Source organism: Vespa crabro, chromosome 24 (assembly GCF_910589235.1).
Source record: "Vespa crabro chromosome 24, iyVesCrab1.2, whole genome shotgun sequence".
Lineage (NCBI taxonomy): Eukaryota > Metazoa > Arthropoda > Insecta > Hymenoptera > Vespidae > Vespa > Vespa crabro.
In genome coordinates, this window is record NC_060978.1 from 942,087 (window position 1) to 967,086 (window position 25,000).

The 25,000-nt window shown below is 32.9% G+C and overlaps 3 protein-coding genes across 9 annotated transcripts in view; 1 reads left to right on the forward strand and 2 right to left on the reverse strand.

Moving 5' to 3' along the window:
• Positions 1-1,856, reverse strand: part of LOC124432271 — a 96,973-nt gene extending 95,117 nt beyond the window's left edge. For both annotated transcript variants that reach the window (XM_046981055.1, XM_046981054.1), the window contains exon 1: positions 1,278-1,856. In XM_046981055.1, the coding sequence (XP_046837011.1) occupies positions 1,278-1,470 (193 nt within the window). In that variant the 5' untranslated portion in view covers positions 1,471-1,856. The remainder of the gene's footprint in view (positions 1-1,277) is intronic.
• Positions 1,857-14,051: 12,195 nt separating this feature from the next.
• Positions 14,052-17,121, reverse strand: LOC124432181 (ras-related protein M-Ras-like). 3 transcript variants are annotated; one of them, XM_046980858.1, is made up of 5 exons: positions 17,027-17,121; positions 16,527-16,695; positions 15,835-16,157; positions 15,133-15,449; positions 14,052-14,892 (listed from the first exon to the last, which is right to left on the reverse strand). In XM_046980858.1, the coding sequence occupies exons 3-5, from the start codon at positions 16,022-16,024 to the stop codon at positions 14,803-14,805; spliced, it is 597 nt and encodes a 198-aa protein (XP_046836814.1). In that variant the 5' UTR covers positions 16,025-16,157; positions 16,527-16,695; positions 17,027-17,121; the 3' UTR covers positions 14,052-14,802. The 3 variants fall into 3 exon arrangements, with proteins under 3 accessions (XP_046836814.1, XP_046836816.1, XP_046836815.1); XM_046980860.1 differs by lacking the exon at positions 17,027-17,121 and adding an exon at positions 16,949-16,985; XM_046980859.1 differs by lacking the exon at positions 17,027-17,121 and having other exon boundaries at positions 16,527-16,760.
• Positions 17,122-18,012: 891 nt separating this feature from the next.
• On the forward strand, positions 18,013-22,027 carry LOC124432180 (116 kDa U5 small nuclear ribonucleoprotein component). 4 transcript variants are annotated; one of them, XM_046980854.1, is made up of 8 exons: positions 18,013-18,235; positions 18,316-18,611; positions 18,686-18,957; positions 19,022-19,710; positions 19,791-20,020; positions 20,100-20,818; positions 20,895-21,175; positions 21,262-22,027. In XM_046980854.1, exons 2-8 carry the CDS (start codon positions 18,366-18,368, stop codon positions 21,765-21,767), a joined length of 2,943 nt encoding a protein of 980 aa, XP_046836810.1. In that variant the 5' UTR covers positions 18,013-18,235; positions 18,316-18,365; the 3' UTR covers positions 21,768-22,027. The 4 variants fall into 4 exon arrangements, with proteins under 4 accessions (XP_046836810.1, XP_046836811.1, XP_046836813.1 ...); XM_046980855.1 differs by having other exon boundaries at positions 18,041-18,153; XM_046980857.1 differs by having other exon boundaries at positions 18,041-18,071.
• The last annotated feature ends 2,973 nt before the right edge of the window (positions 22,028-25,000 follow it).

Here is a 25,000-nt window from a genome sequence, read left to right on the forward strand (position 1 = left end):
TTGGATGGAGAGAAAGTTCGATGGATGGAGAAAATAAAAAGAATCGAAAGAAGAAAAAAAAAAAGGGAAAGAAAAAGGTAAGAGTCCGAACGTTCGAATAGGGAGACAAAGAGAAAGAGAAAGGGAGAGAGAGAAAGAGAGAGAGATCGGCCCATGCTCCCTTCTTCTCGTCGTCGTCGTCGTCGTCGTCGTCGTCGTCGTTGTCGTTGTCGTCGTCGTTGTCGTCGAGAATGCTAGCCATCTGGCAGAGCGCCGTGATTCCCATCGACGTGCGAGACCCGACCTCGTCCATGCTTGGTGGCGCCTACCCCACGATTTTCTCTTCCCTTTACGTACGAGAGAAAGAGAGAGAGAGAGAATGAGAATGAGAATGAGAATGGGAAAGGGAAAGAGAGAGAGAGAGAGAGAGAAAAAGAGGGAGGGGATGAAAAAGAAAGAGATGGAGGAAAAGAACCGGCGGACAAGTTACGCGAAGGGGAAACAGAAAGATAAAGTATCCGGAGGTTTGAAGAAGGGGGAGGGGGGAGGTGAGGAGGGGGAATAGGGCGGAGGAATGGGGCAAGATGAAGGGGGGCTACGATCGAAACTGGTCTTTCCCACGCGAAACTCTAAAGTATATATATGTACATACATATATATATATATATATATATATATATATATATATATATATATATATATATATAATACGTGTCTTCCATTTTTGCGAAGACTCCTTTCGGATAACCTCAATGATAATAAAAATAAGTCCCGTGATTTCGTTTACGTGAAAAATATCATCGGGGGTTTATACGATAGACATTCTTGAAATAGAGAGAGAAAAAAAAAGAATTAAATTAGAGCGAGAGAGAGAGAGAGAGAGAGAGAAAGAGAGAGAGAGAGAGAGAGAGAGAGAGAGAGAGAGAGAGAGAGAGGGTAAAGATAGCGCCGTGGTAGGAGCACGCGAGTCGAGGCGTATTGGCGCGAGAGTGAATACGAGACCGGCGCACGTGCCCCGCCAAGTCCGAGGCTACGTAATCCATTATCGAGGCGCCGATCAAGCGCGTCAGACAAGAGACGTCCGTTTGCTTCGTTTCATAGAAACGTAATTTACGCGATGCACATATATATATGTATGGTATATACGACTTACGGTTAGTAGCCGTAAAGAATGAACGAAGAAAAAAAAAAAAATAAATATATATATATATATATGTATACATACAGATATGTACATATAAATATTTATGAATAAGATAAAATGTGATTATTATGTCATTTAGTTTTTCTCTACTCACCGGCGACGATGACGAAGAGGAACAATATCCACGTATCCATGAGTCTGCCGGCACCGAAGCGTAGTTTAAAGCTACCACCGGAGGTGGCGGAAGATGACGAAAAGGAGGAGGTGGCAGAAGTGCCGGTGATGGTCTTGGTGTTGATAATGGAGTTGGTAGTGGTGATGCAGTCGGTGATACGATATAAGTCCATCTCACGTACGCGAACGCATGGTTATATTGTATAAAGAGGCCTTCGTAGTTTTTACGATGTCGAGGACGATAAATGTGCACTGATAACTTGATTATAATCAAAAATTGATGATAGACCTAAGATGATAGATCTAATCCAGGAAGACACGAATCCTCTTCTCTTCGATCTAATTAGTCCCCCCCCTCCCCTCTTTGAAAAGTATTAACTATGATCGACGATATATCCGTTTGAATCCTTCAAATATTTCTCGGTCTCACATAATAATATCGACCCACGAAAAAAGAAAGAAGGGAGGAAAAAAGAACAAAAAGTAATGGAAACTTTCTTTATATCCTTAAGAGAAAGAAAGATAAAGAGAGAGAGAGAGAGAGAGAGAGAGAGAGAAAAAGAGAGAGTGAAAGAGAGTGAGAGACCAATCGACGAGAATCTATGAGAGAACGAAAAAGTCCGTTTTACTTTACTTCCTCTTCTTCTACTTCTACTTCTACTTCTTCTTCTTCTTCCTTCTCCTCTTCTCCTTCTTCTTTTTCTTCTCTCCTCCTCCTCCTCCTCCGCCTCCTTTTTCTTCTTCTACTCGTTGGCTTCTTCTAGTGTCGCGCACGTCCTTTCCTCTCCGCAACACGAGGAGCAGTTAGTATGCTAGTATATAGACGGTCAGAGGAGGTCTAAGCGAGGAGAAGAAACGACACGATTTTCCGTTGTCGCGACACGACACGACCACGCGAGAAATAATGAAAAAGAGATAGAGAGAGATAGATAGATAGATAGATAGATAGATAGATAGATAGATAGAGAAAGAGAGAGAGAGAGAGAGAGAGAGAGAGAGAAAGAGAGAGAGAGAGTGAGTGAGAATGAGAATGAGAAAGAGATTAGGAGAGATTGAGATAGAAAGGTTAAGAGAGATAATGTGAGAAATAGAGATAGAGATAGAAATAGAGATAGAAAAAAGAGAGAGAGAAAGAGAGAATAATAAGGTGTGCGTACGTATATGTCTCTTTGATGTGTCCGCGAACGAAGGAATCTCGAGGTGGCACACTGGCTCTCTCGAGTGACGGCACGGCGCGCTTACGAGCGACCACCGTCGTGCTCTCACCGCCGCGTTGCCCGGAGTATTGACCGACTCGGCTCTTTCGTTCTCCTCGTCGCGCGGAGGGCGGCGGCGGCGGCGGCGAGCGGCGGCGGCGGCGATGGTGGTGGTGGTGGTGGTGGTGGTGGTGGTAGTAATAGTGGTGGTGGTGGTGGTAGCGGCGGCAGCGAGCGACGACGAACGACGCGACGAACGAAACGCGAAGAGTGGGGATGGAAGCGATCAACGTGAGCGCGTGCGCGCTTCTGAGAGAGAGAGAAAGAGAAAGAGAGAAAGAGAGAAACTGGTTGGTCAGGAGTGGGGATGGCCGCACCGAACCCGGAGAGCTGCGCGCGCATCCACAGAACGCGACTCGACCTATCGCAAGACCGACTCGAGATCGAATCGAAATCAAAGTGGCGCGCGCGCGCCCGTACGAGCAAGCGAACGAGAACGTTCGCTCGCTCGCTCGTTTACTTTAACTCTTTTTCTTTTCCTCTTTCTTTCTCTCTCTCTCTCTCTCTCTCTCTCTCTCTCTCTCACTCTCTTCTATCTCTCTCTTTCTCTCTGTCTCTACATACTTTTTCTTTTTATTATTCTTTACCATTCATAGTAATATAGTTTTCTTTCTCTTTTTCTTTTCCTTATCCTTATTCTTTTTCTTTTTTCCTTCTCTCTTCTTTTCTCCTCGTTTAATTTCGTATCCTTTATGATTCTATTTCTACTCTCCATCGATGGAATATCAATTGTTTATATCCTATTTAATAAACACTTTACATTCGCTACATCGGAAGTCCGGACTCCTTTAGGAATGCACGGTATTTGAGTGCATCGCACGCTTCCACTCTTTCGATCAAACTCGTCAGTAACATTTGCGAGGAATCTATCCATATATATGTTTTTAATATATAAAGTGGTAATGGTAGAGCGATTAAATAACGATGAATTAAGCGTCGATTTATCTGCAAACTCTCAACGACCAGGATCATTTATGTATTAATTTTCATGCGTCCATGCAATTTCAAAATTCCCTTGTCAAAAGTATCAATTTTCTCTCTCTCTCTCTCTCTCTCTCTCTCTCTCTATCTATCTATCTATCTATCTCCCTTTCTATCTGTCTGTCTGTCTTTCTCCTTCTTTTGATACGATACGATACGGGCTAATGATCGTGAGCGAACGAACAGAATAAATAAAGAATCTATTGGCGAAGCCATCGAGTGGTTTGTAAACTGGGGCAAAATTTTTTCCCGAGATCGTTGGATTAAAGGAAGCTAACCCTGTCCGTTGCTCTGATTCTATCTGATTATAAGAGGGACCCGACGTTTACCAAAAGTGGAATGGACAGGTTGGTTATAAGGCTAATAGGTACTACGGATATCGACGATTCTCATTAGGCCATCGATTCATGGACGAACGAATGAAAAGGGAAAAAAAAAAAAGAATTAGAATGGGCCATAGTGAAATGTAAGTATCTTTATCCTTCGTGAATTATTTATATTAACGTATACTACACATATCACAACGTGCAAATAATACAATGGAACACATACGGGACAAGGGAAATGAATAACGACATAATGAATCGGAGATTTCGTCACCATTGTTGTTGTCGATTCGATTCGTTTCAAATTGACCGCAAATAAAATTAAACGTTTAATATTAACTAATAGTTAAGATCGAATTGCTTCTACAATTTATCAATAATTTTAAAGTTAAAGGGACGTGAATTATGGTTGTGGTCGATGATGACTATCATCATCATTTATTTTTATTTAAAAATTTTTAAAGATAGATCAACCATAATTGTAAATTATCTTTTTATCATATATGTTTTATCATTGAAAAATTTAGAAAAACGTTTTATTCGAGCTGTCATGGATAAAAATATTAGGTCAAATAAAGCTTGTACCTGATACAAAGCATAAATGAATGTCTAATCTCATATCCAGAAATAGGAAACCCTTAAAGCAATGAGGATCTCTCAACGTAGCATGTTCGAACTTTATTTAAAAAACTATGACTACCTACTTGAAGTTTCTCTCTCTCTCTTTCTCTCTCTCTCTTTCTCTCTCTCTCTCTCTCTCTCTCTCTCTCTCTCTCTCTCTCTCTCTCTCTCTCTCTCTCTCTCTCTCCGTTTTATCATTCACGAGGCCAAATTTCGCGTTACAGTTTGATAAAGCAACGATAGTCGCTTGTAACGCGAGTAGATCCGGGTCGAAAATATCGTCGGTAACTTCTGTTTCGTTTTAAAAGTTTATAGAGAGTGTTGCGTTTTAAATTTACAATTTGTAAAGCGATCGATCACAAAAGACCGACGGTTGGTCGCTTTGATCCCTGGCCCCCATTAATTTCGAATTACGTTCGCTATTTCCAGTTAAGCATAACAGAAAAACGCGAGCGAGTTTGTTTCCGCGTTGATAGTTTCCGCGTATTGCAAACACACAGACCGCAAGTTAATTAAATTGCCATTTGTTACCATTTCGATTCTCTCTTTCTCTTTCTCTCTCCTTCTCTTACTTTCTCTCTCTCCTTCTCTCTCTCTCTCTCTCTCTCTCTCTCTCTCTCTCTCTCTCTCTCTCTCTCTCTCTCTCTCTCTTTCTTTTTCTCTTTGAATCTGTATTTTTTTTCTCCTTTTTGAAGCTGGAAAAACATTTTGAAGAACATGTTGACACACTCATGCTCAATCAAAAAGCTTCACTGGAAAAAACTTTCGATCTTTATGGCCATTTGATTTTTCATTTATTCCTTGTGGTTATACACAGAATTCCCAGATTCGTCGCGTTTAAGTACTTGCACGTTCTCCATATGACACTTTTTTTTTTTTCACGGTCAACATCAATCATCAACGAAAACGAGAACGAGACACATAAAAGTTGAATGACGCGTTTACACGTTTCTTCAAATTGTATAACTAAAAAAAAAAAAAAAAAAGAAAAAAAAGAAAAAGAAAGAAAAAACAAACAAACAAACAAACAACAAAAAAAATGTAACGAAGCAACGACGAAAACTATAGCGCGTAATATGCGAGAGCATGTCGACTGAAATAAAAAAAAAATTATTGCGAGCCATGTATGTACATAAGTAAAAACCTATATTACATATACGAATAATTGAACTTTCTAACTGACCCCCTGCTGCGTTACAACAGCCCGCTAATTCTTCATTTTCCTTCGATATGACCACGCAACATAACAAATGATAATTTAACAAAATTCATAGAAATTATAATATACCTAATAAATAAATAACATCTGACAATAATGTCTAGATTAAAAACAAAACAAAACAAAACAAAACAAAAAACAAAAAAAATAAAATAAATAAATAATAATAATTACAATAAAATAAAATAAAATAAAAGATAAAAAGATACGTTCTATTATACTTTAATATTATATAACTGCATTAGCATTTACTTACAATCGAACGAAATTATCATCTTAATTCTAATAGCCTGCGTTAATTGATTTATCGTATGAAGTTTCGTCAAACAAAAATTATAATTCCGAAATTATTATAAATTTCTTATAAGAAGCGCAAGAGTACTTACCTATTGCCTCCGTTATTTCGACCTCTTTTTGACGAAGACGAGGTCAAACTATCAAATATACCATCGGTATACCGTCAGAGTATCGAGTATCGTTCGGAGTTTAACGACGGCCACTTTGGTATTCGCATAAACGATCGCGATGGTAACGGCTTACGGAATCGTATATATTCGCACGCGACCCTCTCGTAACCGGACTTTTTACAGACGTCGTCTCTACGCCCGCCCACCCGTGGCGGGCTCTTTTGTTCAACGTGCACATTTTATTAGCTCGTCCACTACGTTTCGCGTGTCCCCTTCTACCACCCCTTCCCCTCCCCCCCCCCTCCTCGCCCCAACCCTATTACCATCCCCCGTTGCGTTCGGTGCAGCGAAAAAAGAGCTCGCGCCACTTTCAAATGCACACCGTGCAACGGATCGCTGCGACAAAAGGATTTTCGACGGGAGGGCGATCGAGATAGATAGAGAAAAAGACAGACAGACAGAGAGAGAGAGAGAGAGAGAGAGGAGGGGATGAAGGGAGAGAGAACGTTGATCTTTTTTTTTAATCTCCCTCTTTAGGACGAATTTCCCGGTCGAAATGCACCCACGAACAAGAAACAAGAAGGGTGAGAGGGTGCAGAGATGAGTAAGTGGTTGGATTTTCGATACAACTTTAACATCATTACGTTCCTAATAAATTGCTTATTCTACGAGTAAAAAGTTCCTCTCATAGAGATCCCAAGTTGTAATTCAACGTGGCTCCTAAAGGAAGAAAGAAAGGAAGGAGGGAAGGAAGGTTCATCTGGGTTACGTCGGTTAATGATATTGTTAAAAATTTCTATATGAAAAAAGTTAGAAGGGAAAAAAGGAAAAGAGGAAAGAGGAAAAAGGAAAGAGGAAAAGGGGGGAAAAAAAAGGAAAGATGGAAAGAAGGGAGAGAAAAAAAAAAGTGAGCTTCTTTCATCAAGATATTAACGTACGGGCGTTAAGCCCTGACGTTGCAAGCGCGGAAGAATTGCCCTGGAAAAGAACGTTTCCGTGGCCGCCATTAAGAACGTGATTAACGTCCGCGTCTTGCACGCAAACGAGATTTCCCTGTAAACTCACGAAGAAACATCGATCCCAGGGATTTTCGAAAGATTATACGGCGACTCGTTAAAAGATTCGTCCTGACATCTGTCTCTCTCTCTCTCTCTCTCTCTCTCCCTCTCTCTCTCTCTTTCTCTCTGTTCTTCTCCGAGGATTAATCGACAGGCTTTCTGTCTCGTTTCGGTGGATTAACTTCCCCCGAAATAAATCGATGAACATCGGCACGGATTCGACGTGCAACCCGGGAATAGTACAATGGACTGATTTGCGAGATCGTACAGCAGATCGTACGTAATAATACCTACCGCTACGGTTTCTACGCCCTCGACATCCCTTTGTCCCTTCGTTACGAAGGGTCACGAACTTTGAATGAATATGTTCTAACTTAGGAGCAATCTCTACATTATTATTATTATTATTATTATTATTATTATTATTATTATTATTATTATTATTATTATTATTATTATTATTGTCATTATCATTATTATTATAGTTATTATTACTTTATCATATTAGATCAACTTTCGTGTAATTATTAGATAGGGAAGAGGAAATTATTAACCGAAGAACGATATACATCGCGGACTTGTTGACATATATATATATATATATATATATATATATATATATATATATATATATATATATATATATATATATATGCAGGATTTTAGAAATCGTCGTACGTATACCCGATTGTCGTTGCTAACTCCTATCGTGATAATTGCTAATCTACCATTTGCGCATTAACAGTGTCCATTTTCGTTCGAATAGATAGATATCTAAATAGATTATCGTGTATATGTTTACCGTTAAGCGATCTGAGAAAGGAAAATGTATAGATATATATATATATATATATCATTTATAATAAAGGCTCATGTAAACACACGTTATAATTTATTTATACTTTTATCGCGTAGTTCATACAGTGGCCTGTACAATTATAAATAACACTTTCGTACAACGCACACGTTCTCGCGCACACTTCAAACAAACGAAAAATATATATGTTACTTACGTCCCTTACATCGGAGAAAAAAGAAACGATGGAAAGAAAAAACAAAAGAATCGATCGATCCGTTTTTAAGAGAAAATCTTCATTGAGATCATTATGACATGTGAAATAAATTTCGTCGAAGTTAACTTCAACAAGAAAAAAGAAAAAAAAAAAAAAAAAAAAAAACAAATAACAAACACAAAAAAAAACCAAGGAACAAAGAAAAAAATAGAAAAACATTGCGATGCGTTATCGAAAGAAATAAAGTGGACGAACAAGTTCATTAGATTATTACGAGCGATTGCAAATAAATAAATAATAAAAATAAATAAAATAATAAACTTCGATTATTTCTCTCAAACGGATCGTTTTTTATACGTTTCATATATCTATACATATTTATTTATTTATTTATACGCAGCACATATCGGTCGGTTTATATTTCTCGTATATAAGATAATAATATAACTATTGTATTAAACGGATGGGTGGGTGGGCGGGGGTGGGGTTGGCATTGAGAGAGATGAACATTTCGATTTGTTTTTATCGTTTCTTCAAAATATAAACTTTTCGCATCTATGTATCTATTGGAGACAAATAATGGGCAAAGATTTATCTCGCACCCTTTCGCTTAATTCATAAGCACGGCCGTAAAGGGGTTCCTTATGCTCTCGACATAATGAAAAATGTAATCGACGATTATCCTTGAAATTACTTCATACAATGGAAACAATACAACAATTTTTGGATATATATATATATATATATATATAATGTCAATGTATTTACATGTCCCCATATAAGAGCGCATAACAATTTTTTACGATCTATGAATTATCTTGAAATTTTTACCGAAGATCACGACATTGAAATTATTTTTCTTTTCCCTTGTTTTTTTCTCAAAAAAATATCACTTTTTTTTCCTCTATTTTTTGCCTTTTTCATATCTTTCCTTTTTTTCTTTTCTTTTCTTTTTGTAAGGCACAAGCCGAACCCCTCCAATCGTCGTGCCTATAGCGAAGAGAAGCTGCTTTTTCTTTTTCTTTTTATCTATTTAATTATTTTTTCTTATATATATATATTATATATATATTATATATTATATATATATATATATATATATATATATATAAAAGAAAATAAAATATACATGTATATATATACTTTATTTTCTTTTTTTTTTGTTTTATTTTTGTTTTCTATCTACATCCTTTTAACGTGTAGTTCATTGTTTGCATGTGCGTGTCATAATAATATCATTTCAATATGTTCAAAAAAATGCATCCCGCATAAATACTACGTAATCGTACTTAAAGTAGTACGATTCCATAGATGCGTATTACCAACACAATGAACAGCGGTAGTTGTCTTATCATTTATCTTATTCCTTATCATTTATGATATTCCTTAAGAAAAAAGGGGGAGGGGAAAAAAAAAAGAAAAAAAAAGAAAGGAGAAACGGCGCTTTCTCGATATATCGATCGTAAGACAAGCGCTCGAGCATTGACCTCGACGATTCTCACAACCTCTGGATATCGTTCGCTTAATCATCATCGTCTTCTCTATTCTCAGCGTACTCTCTGTATCACAATGGTTCAATATTAATATTGACTATTTCATAAAACGTTTAACTCCTAAAAGCGTTTAACGAGCAGAGTAACTCCTTTCTCTCTCTCTCTCTCTCTCTCTCTCTCTCTCTCTCTCTCTCTCTCTCTCTCTCTCTTTTCCTCCCTCTCTCTCTATCTCTCTCTATCTATTTATCTATCTATCTATCTATCTATCTTTTCTTCACCTACGTTCGTTTTCAATCGATCGACATCGAACCGTGTCATCAAGCATACACCTCGTACCTCTCTCCCCTTCTTCTCTCTTTACACTCTCTCTCTCTCTCTCTTTCCCCTTATCGTTTCTTTATTACGCTATTCTCTGTCATGGACGGCGATATAAAACGTAGCGTTTATATATGGGTTTACATTATAAAGACGTGTGAATGGTTTGAGGAACGCTAATTCCTGAGAATCTAAAGAGATTTACGTACGGAGATACACGCGATATGCGATCGTTTCTTCTTCTTCTTATTTTTATTCTTCTTCGTCTTCTTCTTCTTCTTCTACTTTTTCTCTTTTCTTTCGGTTTTTCTTCTTTTTCTTTTTCATTTGTTATGTTTTCCTATTTTCGATTTACTTTTTCCCCTTCCTCTTTTACTATTATCTCGAAATAGTTAATCGCGCCTACTCGAGGCTAATCCTCTACTAATTCTTTACTTCCCTTCTCTCTTTCTATCTTCTTCTTTTCTTCTCTCTCTCTCTCTCTCTCTCTCTCTCTCTCTCTCTCTCTCTCTCTCTCTCTCTTTCTCTGTATCTCTCTGTCGCTAAAGAATGTTATCTATTTACGATGGAAAACAATTTAAAGATGTATTCGAAACTGAGTGCATGGGATGATGCAGACACGTGCTATGGGAAAAACTATAATAGCGATACCGCTTTTAGTACGATTCGATTGCTTCATCTTTTTCATAGATATTAAATGAGAAAAAAAAAAAAAATATATATATATATATATATTTTTTAGGACAGATTTTATTCGATGGTCCTCTTTTTTTATCGCGAATATCGCTATGACGAATTTATGCATATACACATGTATGCATTTTAGAAAAACACAATACATTCGAAATCTTACGGTTCTAAAGATATGAAATGAAATTAAACTTTCTCTCATCGTTCTAATTCTTATTAATTCAAAACCTCGATCCTAGATTTCTAATTTTATTTCGATGAATATCTTCTCTTCGATGCTCAATTTCTAATTTTATTACGATCAATATTATTATCTTAGATCAACACATTTAATAAATCCTTAGATCTTGTAAGATCTCTCTCTCTCTTTTTTTTTCTCTTCCAATTAAATGTGTGTCTAAGAAAAGAAAAAAAAAAAAAAAAATAGATAGATTTTGAAGATTTCATTAACGATCGTTAATATTTCGAATTGTGCGCTATTAATTAAATTAGAGCAATTGTTTCCCATTGTTATTAATAATCGCGATCGGAGAAACCCCGAGTTTTCGATCGCTATCAGCATTTCAGCGTTTTGCTTCAATACTTCGTTATATTCTCATGTAATAGCACGTTTATCATTGAATATGGTATAACTTTATTGAAGGCAATTACGTTTCGATATATGTATTTTACGCGTTGTATTGAGAAGTATATCCACTTGTGCAGGTACATACACTACCTTCTTATTCGTTTTTATATTTGCCTTATAAAAGAGATTATTTTTTATACTAATTGTAAGTAGTTCCACTCGAATAAAAAAAAAAAAAAAGAAAAGAAAAAAAGAAAAGAAAAAATATATAAATGTATGTGTGTGTGTGTGTGCGTGTGCGTGTGTATGAGTTATAAAATATGGATGAATAAATCAATATATTTTTAAATTAAAATTACGCATAAAATAAATATTATTTGTTTGTGCTGTAAATAACGTATACTTGATATAAACAATGTTTCGTGAAAAATATTATACCGACCACGTACCTATATTATTAATAACATACGCGTTATCGATGGTAAACAAAGATTACAAAATATACATACATATATATCTTTTCTTTTTTTGTTTTCAAATAAATTCAATTTCAGAGAATCACACAAATTCGCACCCACGCATGTCGCTAATATACATACACTCGTGTCACCTTGTCAGCTGCGTAAAATGTTCATAAATAAAGAACATTTGTTTTTAACATGTAACGTTGTACCTACCAAATCGAAAAAAAAAAAAAAAAGAAAAAAAATAAAAAGAAAATTAAAAATTAATTCCAAAACATTTACTCCATTCTCTCTTTCTCTCTCTCTCTCTTTCTCTATCTCTCTCTCGCTCTCTCTCGCTCTCTCTGTCTCTTTCAATTTAGACAATATTTGCAACAATTGATATCACGTACAAATAAACAAATTAAACGAACGTGATTTCATACATCGTACATATAATAAACCTTTTTTCGTGATTATTAGAAATACTTTCAATATTGTATTTTATAATGATATAACGACAATATATCGATGATAAAGCATGATATTCGGTTGTACTTAATTGCACTCTCAGAAATATTATTGCAATTGTGATAACGACAAAAAAGAAATAAAGAAAAAAAAAGAAAAGAAAGAAAGCAAAAAAAAAAGATTTAATTAATTTATTTTAGATATAACCATTCCTGAGCTAAAATTTTAAACTTTTTTCACAGACACATTATGGTCAAATCGTTCAATGAAATTTCCCTATAACCGAACATTCGTTCATTGCAGAAATTCTATCTTAAATGGCTATACGCAGTGACATATATATATTTTTGAAATGTTTTCAGAATTATCTAAACATAAATTATATTGAAATATTTAAAATTAAATGGATAAAGAGAGACGATAAAGTAAACACAAGAGAATATTATAACACCTTCGAACGCATCACCCCAATCGATTTTTCTATGATTCTATTTAATGTGTAAAACTAAATTTTATAATGCACAATGACATTGCTCGATTTCTCCTTCGTTAGATTCGAGAAAAATCCTTTCATTGATTTTTGAATATTACATTTAACATTAAGTTTGACTTACAAATATACGCACTTTTAGTATTTCTTTGTATATATATTTTACATATATATGTATATATATATATATATATATATATATATATATATATATATACATATATACATATACATATATATATATATATATATATTGCAATTAAATGCTAATGTAGGCCATGGCATCATTTTCTTATTATATAAAAAGAACTGACATATTGATCTTCATTAAGTTAAAATATAAACATTGAACTCATTCAAAAAAAAAAAAAAAGACATTATCAAAAGATGATAAAGAAAAAAAACAAAAACAAAAAACAAAACATTCTTTTATAATACTTAAATATCAAAAAAATTTGACTATTAAAAAATACCTATACGTTTCAACATTTTAAGTTTGTTAAAGTTTTTTTTATAGACTTTCTGTTTTAACAGAATGAAATGCAAATAAAAAATGATAATATGAAGATAAATTAAAAAGACAAACTAACTATTAGGAAAGACAATATTGTCTTATATATAGTTTTATTCCTGATTCAGAATAATAGTTTTTATTCATTAGACAATATTAAATGCCTAATATATCGTTACCAACAAATTAAAATTTTTCTTTTCTTTTTTTTCTTTTTTTTTTTTTGTTTGTTTGTTTGTCAAATTATTATTAAGATTTTAGATAATATTTACAAAATTTTTTATGAAAAGATAATTTGAGCTACATATTTCAATGAATGAAATTAAAACGTTAAATATACGAGCAAAGAATTTATAGAGAATATCTGTATAGAAAAACAATGCATAGAGATAATGAAAATTTCGATGTAATGTTTCAATGTAAAATCAATTAGGAACAGAAAAAAAAAGAAAAAAATGAAAAAAAAAAAAAAAGAAAAAGAAAAAAAAAGGAAAATCATAATACCAGATAATTATAACAAGAAAATGAGTTGTCTTCCAACATAATCTTTAAAATATACTCTTGTATAATCTAATTTTAAATAATAATAATATAATTAATTACATCTATCAAATGAACGAGATATTATTATTACATATTAATTTTATAGTAAGTTATTTGACATTTAAACATAAAACATCAAACATATATAAGCTTGTATTGATTCCAGTGAGACATAATCTATTTAGCACATTTAAGCGAAACATCACTGGTTATAATGAACACAAGTTCACATATTATATACACATAATAGCAAAAGGATATATGCAGAGACATATATAAAATTCTGTGAGAAATATTTGAATGTAGAAACATTAAGGCCACAGTAGTTGATAATATATATATATGTATATATATATTAGAAAAAGAAAATTTTTTTTATTTATAATAAGAATTATTTGAAAATAATAAATTTATGGAAGCTTTGTATCTTATGTTAGAAGATCAACCATAATTGAAAAAGGGAGGTAAATAATTGTAATAAAATAAATATGCTTAAAGCTAGAACTTTCGACAGCCGTTTTAAAAATGAGCTGAGTCGACATATAAAACCATTATAGTCATTTCATGACAAGACCTTACAAGGAGAAGTTAAAAACCTTCCCTATAATTATGCAATAAAAAACGTTCAATTCCATATTACATTATCGATGGTAGAAAATTGATGTGTATGCAAGAATGAAGACGTAGTCTCCCCGTATCATACATAAGATGAACAGCCAATATTATCAATGTACTTTTGGTTGCTTAATCTAAACTGATGCGGAATACAATATGACGAATATAATTATGCCATATTTTTTTTTGTTTTTTTTTGTTCTTTTTTTTTTTTTTTTTAGTTGGTGGTATCTGTTACTGAATCTTATTTCGCATACCAATTTGAAGAAACATTAATTGATAATAGAACAGAGTTACTAATATTATACTCTAATATATTAGTAATAAATGAAATATTGGACTACTCGTTAAACATAAGCACCAATGCATATTTTAGGACTAAAGGTTTCAAATTTCGTTTTAGCTTTGTGGCATTTTTGTATGAATAAATGTGTGCAATAGTAAATAATAAACCTTACTCCTTTCCCAATAAAATTATGAAGACTTTATAAAACATTGCATTTTCCAGTACGTCTCCGTTTCCGACGATTTTTTTCCAATTCAGCTGGTGGTTGATTTCTAATAATGCGTACAACCTGAAGAGTCATTAATATATATCGTAATATGGAATATATCTATATATAATATTTTTATCATTTGTTATGTTTAATATTAATTAAGAATTTCACAACCTTTTGTTGTGACCAAATCGATATATCATATATATATATATATATATATACATCACTAAATAATTGTACTATAGCAAAAAGCCATTATTTAAGACATACTACATGTCTTATTATTTTCTATGCCTTATTATATTATATACCTACTTCATGAAACGCAGCATCCACATTTAGAGGTGGATCTTTGGCAGAAGTTTCAATATAAGGAATACCCAGACGATGTGCCAATTCCCGTCCCTGTTCCTCCGTCACTTTTCTTAAATGTACCAAATCAACCTTATTGGCAACAAGAAGCATTGGATAGACATCTCTGTCTTTTACTCTAAGAATTTGAGTATGGAAGTTGATAATATTTTCATAAGACTGTTTGTCTGTCACAGAATATACCAATAAAAATCCATCACCCTTCCTCATGTATTGTTCACGCATGGCACTAAATTCTTCTTGGCCAGCTGTATCTAGCACTAGCGGATACAATCAAAATACATATATTTCTTTTACATATGAACTTTTAATACCCTTTATACTCTACATATAACAATAATAAAATATTATAGAGTATATTTTTTCTAATTATAATGAGAGAAAAGAATTTTTACCATTATGTTATTATAACGATTATATTATATCAATTTGATTCTACTTTGCTCTTAATTTTATAACAATATTTAAATAAGCATTGTATTTATTACAGTTCAACGAATACAAAAAAAAAAACCAGTGTATCTTATTTTAGAAGCATGATAGTAAATCATAAAATATAAATATAGCTTATATATTAAGCATATATATATATATATTCGATTAGATCAAAATATATTAAAGATATATATAAAAATATTGACTTACCATCTAGAATACACCATTGTTTATCTACTTCCGTGTGTTGAATATAGCTATCCTCGATGGTAGGATCATAATCGGTGACAAATAATTTTTGAAAGAACTGTATGGTTAGTGCACTTTTTCCAACTCCTCCATCGCCAACCACGACCAATTTAAAGGTCATAAGGTTGTCATTGTTAGGAGGTCGTGTCATACCGCCTCTGAATCTCCCACCCCCACCCCCGCTGTTCTGCCTGCGTCTGCCTATCCTGCTAATTCTTCTAATATAATCTTGGCAGTGGTTTTGCTCTCAAACCAACAGATATTACCTTTTCCAATTAGAATTCCTGGAAAAAAAAAAAAAAAGAAAATAAAGAGAAATGATTTCCAACGAATTGACAAGACTCTTTAACAATTGCATATAAACACGATAGTTGTAAGTAAATCATTTTTAAATGACAAATTTTTGTTTACACAAGAAATAAACCATTTTCTCAACACCTTCGTTGGAGAATAATAATAATAATAATAATTAAAAAAAAAAAAAAAAAAAAAAAAAAAAAAAAAAAAAAAAAAAAAAATTCGATCAGGCAATAACAATTTTAACAATTAAAAAAAAAAAAAAAAACGTCATACACATTTTTCACATGAAAATATTATACGTTTTGTATCATTGACATTAATGTTTAATATATTTAATAGAAAATCCTACTCACGTTACATGATCTGCCACTCCTGCGTGTCGTGCTGCCAGCTGTCAGTCAGATATTTTGTACTGTGCGCAATCGTTCGAAATATATATGCGTATACACAATGCGTACACTAATATATGCGTATACGTTCGCGTACATGAGCGCGTCTATGGAACGTATATTTATAGGTATTCTAAAAGAAAAAAAAAAAAAAAAGAAAAAACACAGAAACGAAAAAAAGAAAAGATATATATATATATGTGTATAGAGTATATCTATTTCAATAGATATATCTACTTAAAAAAAAAAAAAAAAATAACAAAAAACAATATCAATATTTTCAATAAAATATTATTATTTTTATAATCTAAATGTTAACACTTATAACTGTTTACGATAGTAATTATATTTTTTTTCACCAAATAAATTATCATCTACTTAATTACGTTAAGTAATCAACACACAGGAACAGATAAATAATGTTATAAAAGGTTAAAAAAGTTAATTCTATTTTTTTTACAAACCATATAGAATCGACCGTACCAACTGCATTTGACAAAACAGTTTATCAGTGATCACCGATTAAGAACTAAATTCAGTTGTACCAACGTTGAACAATAATCAAAAGTATTTATGTTCATAACCTTTCGTACGAAGCACGTGTGACTTAAGCGACTACTGTGGACAAAATATGAACTAGAAACGCAAACAAGGTATGTTGTTCCCATCATGCATTTATCGTATCAATGTATGAACTTGTTTTCTCACGCGTAATAACAATCGGTTTCGCATAGGTTAAAGTAAATAATGTTGGTAGACTATAAATTTGCACATTTCTATCTCTTATATGTTTATTTTATTTTTTTTCTTTTTAATAATAGTGATCACCTTGCAGTAATCCGTGCTAAATACGATATCGATATGCAATTGTTTCATGACAAATACATAAAGAATAATTGAGATAAAAATTTTTAGGTGTAAATTAGGTTGAAATTTTAAATTAAGATAATTATAAGTTTCTCGGACGTTACGATCTTTGTAATGTTTAAACGAATTAATATTGTTTAAATATTAATTTATTGTATTCCATGTACATTAAGGATTATTTAAATAATTATAAAATTATCGAAAGTATTAATTTACAAGTTTTCACAAGTTTAGAAAGAGAGAGAGAGCAAACTATGTAACGCAAAATATATTAAATCGAGCTTATCAATTAGCTGTGGTTTCACTGATACTTCCTTTTGTACTTAACATCTACTTCTAATCCATAATTTTTTCAATTTTTCAACCAATCAGTATTATTCATCGTCGAAATTTAAAACATAACCTTATTTTTTTTTCTTTTTATAATAAATTAAATTCGCAAAGAAAACTTTGTTTATTCTTAAAATATAAAAATAAATTCCTTATTATTTCGAACTTAAGAACCAATCGTAAACATTAAATTTACTATCACAAAATTCATTCTTCATTAAATTCTTGCGGTTTTTTTCAATGATTGGTAACATTGTAGCGTCTTTCTTTTAATATTGAGAGGTTACATTAAACGTTGCGGCATCTTTCACTGTATTTGTACATTTCATACGTTTCGTCTTTTTAAAGAAATATGAAAAATTAATTGTAAAATATTGATATACATAATTCTATTGTAAATGACAAATTTACATATTTTATAATTTTATGTTATCAAAGAATAACAGAAATTAGTAACGAAAATTCTAACCTTCAAAGTTGTATTAATATAAACACTCGAGAACGCTTTAGAAAATTTTGTCAAAGAAATTATAACATTATCTTATTTTCCTTTTAGTTACGATAATTTTGAGAGGTGATATTACTTTATGCAAATAAGATATTATCATGGATGCTGATCTTTATGATGAATTTGGTAATTATATCGGGCCAGACTTAGCATCCGAAAGTGAAGATGAAGCAGAATATGGAAATGTTGGAGATGACGCAGAAGATAGAGAACGTTCTGACGAGGAGATGGAGGATGATAAAGATGAATCTAGAGATAATACGGAACAAGGTTCATCCACAGCAGTTGTTTTACACGAAGACAAAAGATATTATCCTAGTGCGCTAGAAGTTTACGGTCCTGAGGTGATTATAATATTAATTTTAAATATAATAAATTAGAAACATTATAGTTTTCTATATGGCTTTTTATTTAATAGGTCGAAACTCTTGTACAAGAAGAGGATGCGCAACCATTGGACAAGCCCTTGATAGAACCTACTAGGAAACCTAAATTTCAAATAAAACAACAACAACTTCCAGAGACAACTTATAGCATTGAATTTTTAGCTGACATGATGGATGCACCTCATTTAATTAGGAACGTTGTGTTACTTGGACATTTACATCATGGAAAGACCACTTTGGTGGATTGTCTAATACGACAAACGCATCCTTACATACACAGTGTAACCGATGAAAAAGCTCTGAGGTAATATAACATATATAAGAGAATAATTATTTGTAATTTTTTTATTAAAATTCTATTAATCCAGGTATACGGATACTTTGTTCACGGAGCAACAACGTGGAGTATCCACAAAAGCGACACCTGTAACTTTACTGTTACAAGATGTAAAATCAAAATCATATTTGTTAAATATATTTGATACTCCGGGTCACGTAAATTTTTCGGACGAAGCAACAGCCGCTATTCGTTTGTCAGATGGCGCAATACTTATCGTGGATGCAGCAGAGGGTGTAATGTTAAATACGGAACGTCTATTGAAACATGCACTGCAAGAAAAGTTAGCATTAACAGTATGCATTAATAAAATAGATCGTCTTGTTTTGGAATTGAAGTTACCACCTTTGGATGCGTATTATAAATTACGACATATCATTGAAGAGATCAATGGTTTAATAGCATTATATTCGGATTCAGAAAATCCGGCCTTTGTTTCACCAGCAATTGGAAATGTCTGTTTCGCCAGTTCCGAATATAATGTCTGTTTTACTCTTAAATCTTTTGCCGCGTTATACGCAAAGAGTTATCCAACTCTTAATACTAATGAATTTTCAAAGAGATTATGGGGAGATATATATTTCAACTCGAAAACGCGAAAGTTTACGAAAAAACCGCCGCACAATACGGCACAACGTAGTTTTATAGAATTCATATTGGAACCTCTTTACAAAATATTTGCACAAGTTGTTGGAGATGTAGATACAACTTTGCCAGACGGTTAGTATATTTCTCTATGAACAAAGTACAAGTAAAGTATTACTACGTACAATTCTATTGATTAAAACATTCGATTGTAGTTTTAAGCGAACTAGGAATTAGATTGACGTCGGAAGAAATGAAAATGAATATTAGACCATTATTGCGTTTGGTTTGTACACGTTTCTTAGGAGATATGTGTGGTCTAGTCGATATGTGTGTTATGCATGTTCCTAGTCCGCAGGCACACGCACCTATAAAAGTTCAACACGTATATACTGGTCCTATAGATTCTCCTCTTGCACAAGATATGGTCAATTGTGATCCTGAGGTAATTATTTCTATCTAATAAAAATCTACGAACATATTTATTATATCTTTTATTACTGATTAATATTTTTCATTTCTAGGGAAGATTAATGATTCATAGTACAAAAATGTATCCAACCGAGGATTGCACGTTGTTCGTCGTTTTGGGAAGGGTAATGTCGGGAACACTTGAAGCAGGACAACGTGTACGTGTCTTAGGTGAAGCATATTCGCGAACGGACGAAGAAGATTCGCGTGTGCTTACAGTTGGTCGATTATGGATAAGCGAAGCACGTTATTCGATTGAATTGAGTCGTGTACCAGCAGGCAATTGGGTACTTATTGAAGGAATTGACAGGCCAATCGTAAAAACCAGCACAATTACCGATCTTAACAATACGGACGATTTACACATCTTCCGTCCGTTAAAATTTAATACGCAAAGTGTTATTAAAATTGCCGTTGAACCGGTCAATCCGTCGGAATTACCTAAGATGTTAGACGGTTTGAGAAAAGTTAATAAAAGTTATCCTTTATTGGGTACGCGAGTAGAGGAAAGTGGAGAACATGTTGTATTGGGTACTGGCGAATTATATCTGGATTGTGCAATGCACGATCTACGTCGTATGTATTCTGAGATAGATATCAAGGTCGCAGATCCTGTGGTTGCTTTCGCTGAAACAGTAGTAGAAACCAGTTCTCTCAAATGTTTCGCCGAAACACCGAATAAAAGAAATAAACTGACGATGATTGCAGAACCGCTTGAACGTGGTCTTGCGGAAGATATTGAAGCTGAACATGTAAAAATCACATGGAACAAGTAAGTCGTATTTATAATAGATTTGTTATAGTCGATTGAGAACATTATCCTATGAATAGTTTTTATTTTTCTTTAGAAAAAAATTAGGTGAATTTTTCCAAACTAAATACGACTGGGACTTATTGGCGGCACGAAGTATATGGGCCTTTGGACCAGACACAACGGGTCCTAATATTTTGGTGGACGATACTCTACCGTCCGAAGTCGATAAAACATTGTTGAGCAGTGCTCGTGACGCCATTATTCAAGGGTTTCAATGGGGTACGCGTGAAGGGCCACTTTGCGAAGAACCCATTCGAAATGTTAAATTCAAAATACTCGATGCCGTGATAGCACAAGAACCATTACATAGAGGTGGTACGTATCTTAATAATTAACGATAATTGTTAAGATTGATATATCTTTTTTTTTTTTGTTTGCTTCTTTTTTATTTTTGTATTCAGGTGGTCAAATTATTCCTACCGCAAGAAGAGTCGCATATTCGGCTTTTTTAATGGCCACCCCGAGATTAATGGAGCCATATTTCTTCGTTGAAGTTCAAGCACCGGCTGATTGCGTGTCAGCTGTTTATACTGTTTTAGCTAAACGTCGAGGTCATGTCACTCAGGATGCGCCTGTTCCAGGAAGTCCATTATATACTATCAAAGCTTTTATTCCGGCCATCGATAGTTTCGGTTTCGAAACTGATCTACGAACGCATACGCAAGGTCAAGCATTTTGTTTGTCGGTCTTTCATCACTGGCAAATCGTACCTGGTGATCCTCTTGACAAAACCATTACCATTAGACCATTGGAACCACAACCGGCGACGCATTTAGCCAGAGAATTTATGTTGAAAACGCGTAGACGTAAAGGTCTATCCGAGGATGTCTCAATCAATAAATTCTTTGACGATCCTATGTTGTTGGAACTGGCCCGACAGGATGTATTATTAAATTATCCCTTGTAATTAATTTAATTTAATTAGATATATTAATAACTTGTAAAATATGAGAATATTAAATGAAATAAAATTGTTATTTTTCTTTTTTTTTTATTTTTTTTATTATTACCAACTATTCTACTTATCTATTTAAGATTAATTCATTCGTAAATACAAAAATATGTCGAATAAGAAATTTATTTATTTTCAATAAATCTTTGAGAGAAAAAGAAATATATATATATATATATCAATGTTGTTTACTCCATCTTATAAATCTTAGTTAAAATTCTCATATTCATTAATATATAATATGAAATATATTTGATCTTTTGATCTGTCTCTCTATCTCTATCTCTACCTCTCTCTTTCTCTCTCTTTCTCATTCTCTCTCTCTCTCTCTGTCTCTCTCTCTCTCTCTCTCTGTCTCTCTCTCTCTGTCTCTCTCTCTCTTTCTCTGTGTATGTGTGTGTTTCGCACATAAATATATACACAATATTTTTTCATTAAAAATACGAATAGATAAATAATTTAACATTTACGAAGTATACATTTAAACTTCGTTATAACCTTGTTAAATGTTTGTCAATAATTGAATAAACTAAAAAATTATTTAAAAGTATCTACTAAGAAAATTCTTAAAAAGATCTAATATCTCATAAAATATTACGATGCCATTAACAGCTAAATATATTTTATATAAATATTATAACTCGTTCACGAATTTATTTCGATCGATTGGATACGTCTAAAGGATTGCGTATTGAAATATAATTAAAATAAATATCGTACTCGTTCAATTGCGTTTCAAATAAAATATTTAATCCACGATATATGTCATGGTTTCTAGGTATATAAATACTTTATCATTATCGTTACAGTCAATAAAATTGTTTTTGCGAGTAATCTGGACAATCGTAACTATCTTGAATTCTTTGAGACGATTTTTTTTACCTACACGTAAGTAACTACATACATACATTTCCTGCATATGTGTGTACGTATGTGTGCATATGTGTATAGATGAGAATAAATACATACGGTTATAATATTTTTCCGTATCATCTATCTTTGTTTACTTTGAAATACATATATACACACACACATATATACGTATGTACGTACGTACGTGTACGCGTATACGTGTGTGTATATATAAGGATCTGTGTATGCTTGTATATACGTGAACGTACTTTACGTATATGTACGCACGTCTGTCTAACATATCGCAAAAGACCCCATATTGTATTCGTAGGCGTCGACGTAATCGACCAACTTCGGCTATACTCGAGAACTCTCGGCAATGAGAACAACATGGCGGTCCTCTTAGCCTGACTCGGCTTAAAATACAGATTATTTCCATTAATCGTTTACATAGCATTTATCTGAGAATGTTTTTAACAATCTCACGATAACATTAATTAATTTCAATGACGATACTCGATGATTTAGCATTATCATTACGAACGAATCATTAGAACCGTGAAAATGTCTGTAAGAAAATCGGTTAACATCGATCGAGTAATAAAATGCGTAATCATTATCATGTATTCTTTAATTCTAATCGAGTAAAGAAACGTTCTAAGTTCTGAAATGTTCTTTGTTAGAAGAAACGACATGTAATTATCGAAGATCTCACGCGAAGTATTAGGATATCACGTAAGTAGAATCAATGAATTATTGTCGAACGTTTAAATATGTAGTATATAAATCGAAAGGGATATAATTTGTAGATTGATATGCAAAAAATGTTTTCAAGATGTATGTATGTATATATATGTATATATATATATATATATATGTCATTATTTTTTTCAACGACTCTTATTTTTTCTAAGACCTTTCTAATGACTCAGTTAGTCTAAGGATTTCTCGACTATTGCAAAGACCATGCATTTGCCATTTGGTCAACACGTGTACTTATTTATTTGACCATACATTTGGATTAATTTTTGTGCATGTTTGTGCATTTAACATTTAGAATAACTTATAGATGTTTTAACATTTGTTTATTTAAATATATATATGTGTGTGTGTGTGTGTGTGTGTTTATGTTGTTTATATATAAATAACAATGTTACATAAGCATGTACATAGATGTACATTATTGTAGATCTTTATCTTTAGTTTCTTTATATCTTTATATTCTTTATATTCTTTATATATATATATATATATATATATATATATATATATACACATAAATTGTTGCATTATTTAAATATAATAACAATACCGAAGTACCAATAATTCTCACATAAAAAAAAAGAACAACAAAAAGAACATTAACCTTAGATTCCAATTTGTTACGCCAATCTTGCGTATGTCTATCAACGGAATAACGAAGCTCTATAAACGTAATTTACTATTTCATACCAACGCGAACAAGATTATGGAATAACTTTTTATGTGTAAAAATATAAACATTATCTTCGAATGTGAACGAATGACTAAAACCTTCGATAAGAATGAAGACGCCATTTTTTCGATATATCTAATATTCCCTAGTATTTCCCTTTAATCCTAAAACAACTAACGCGCAATGTATACACCTGATAATTATATATATATATATATATATATATATATATATATATATATATATATATTCGTGAGTAAGTAAATCTTTAAAAGAAATTACATAAGAGAGAAGAAATTCTTAAAAATAATCAATATCATATAATTCCGATATGTCGATCCAATATATAAGTCCAATATATACAATATATACATGAATACATCGATAAATATTTACATACGTTTGATCTTTCGCATAACCTACAAAACAACGGATTTCTGTTTTCTCTTTATAATAATGTAAGTACAGTACAGTACAGTACAGTACGTAAATAATTACGTTTCGTTTATTTTTCGTAGAAAGAAAAATATCTCCAAAAAAAAAAAAAAAAAAAAACTTAATTGCGTCCGATTATTACGATAGGATAGTATTATAGGATCTGATGTCAATCAGTCATAAGAGAGATTCGAGGTCACCGAACGTAAGACAACACAGGGAGGCGGCGAAGAAAGGCAAGCGCGGCTGATGCGCGCGTAGCCTGGCGGCGGAGCCGCAATTGCGCTTTACACGATGGGCGTGTCAAGTGGACGGGGCTTACCGCCATTTTGCCGGTTTTCGGCTACGCCCATAAGCGACACGCCCCCACCCCCATTTGAAAACAACGATCGAACGTGTGGTGTCGTGAATGCCCGGTTATAAAGATACCTAAACGGATTACCTCGTTCCACGGCCGTCCCTTTCC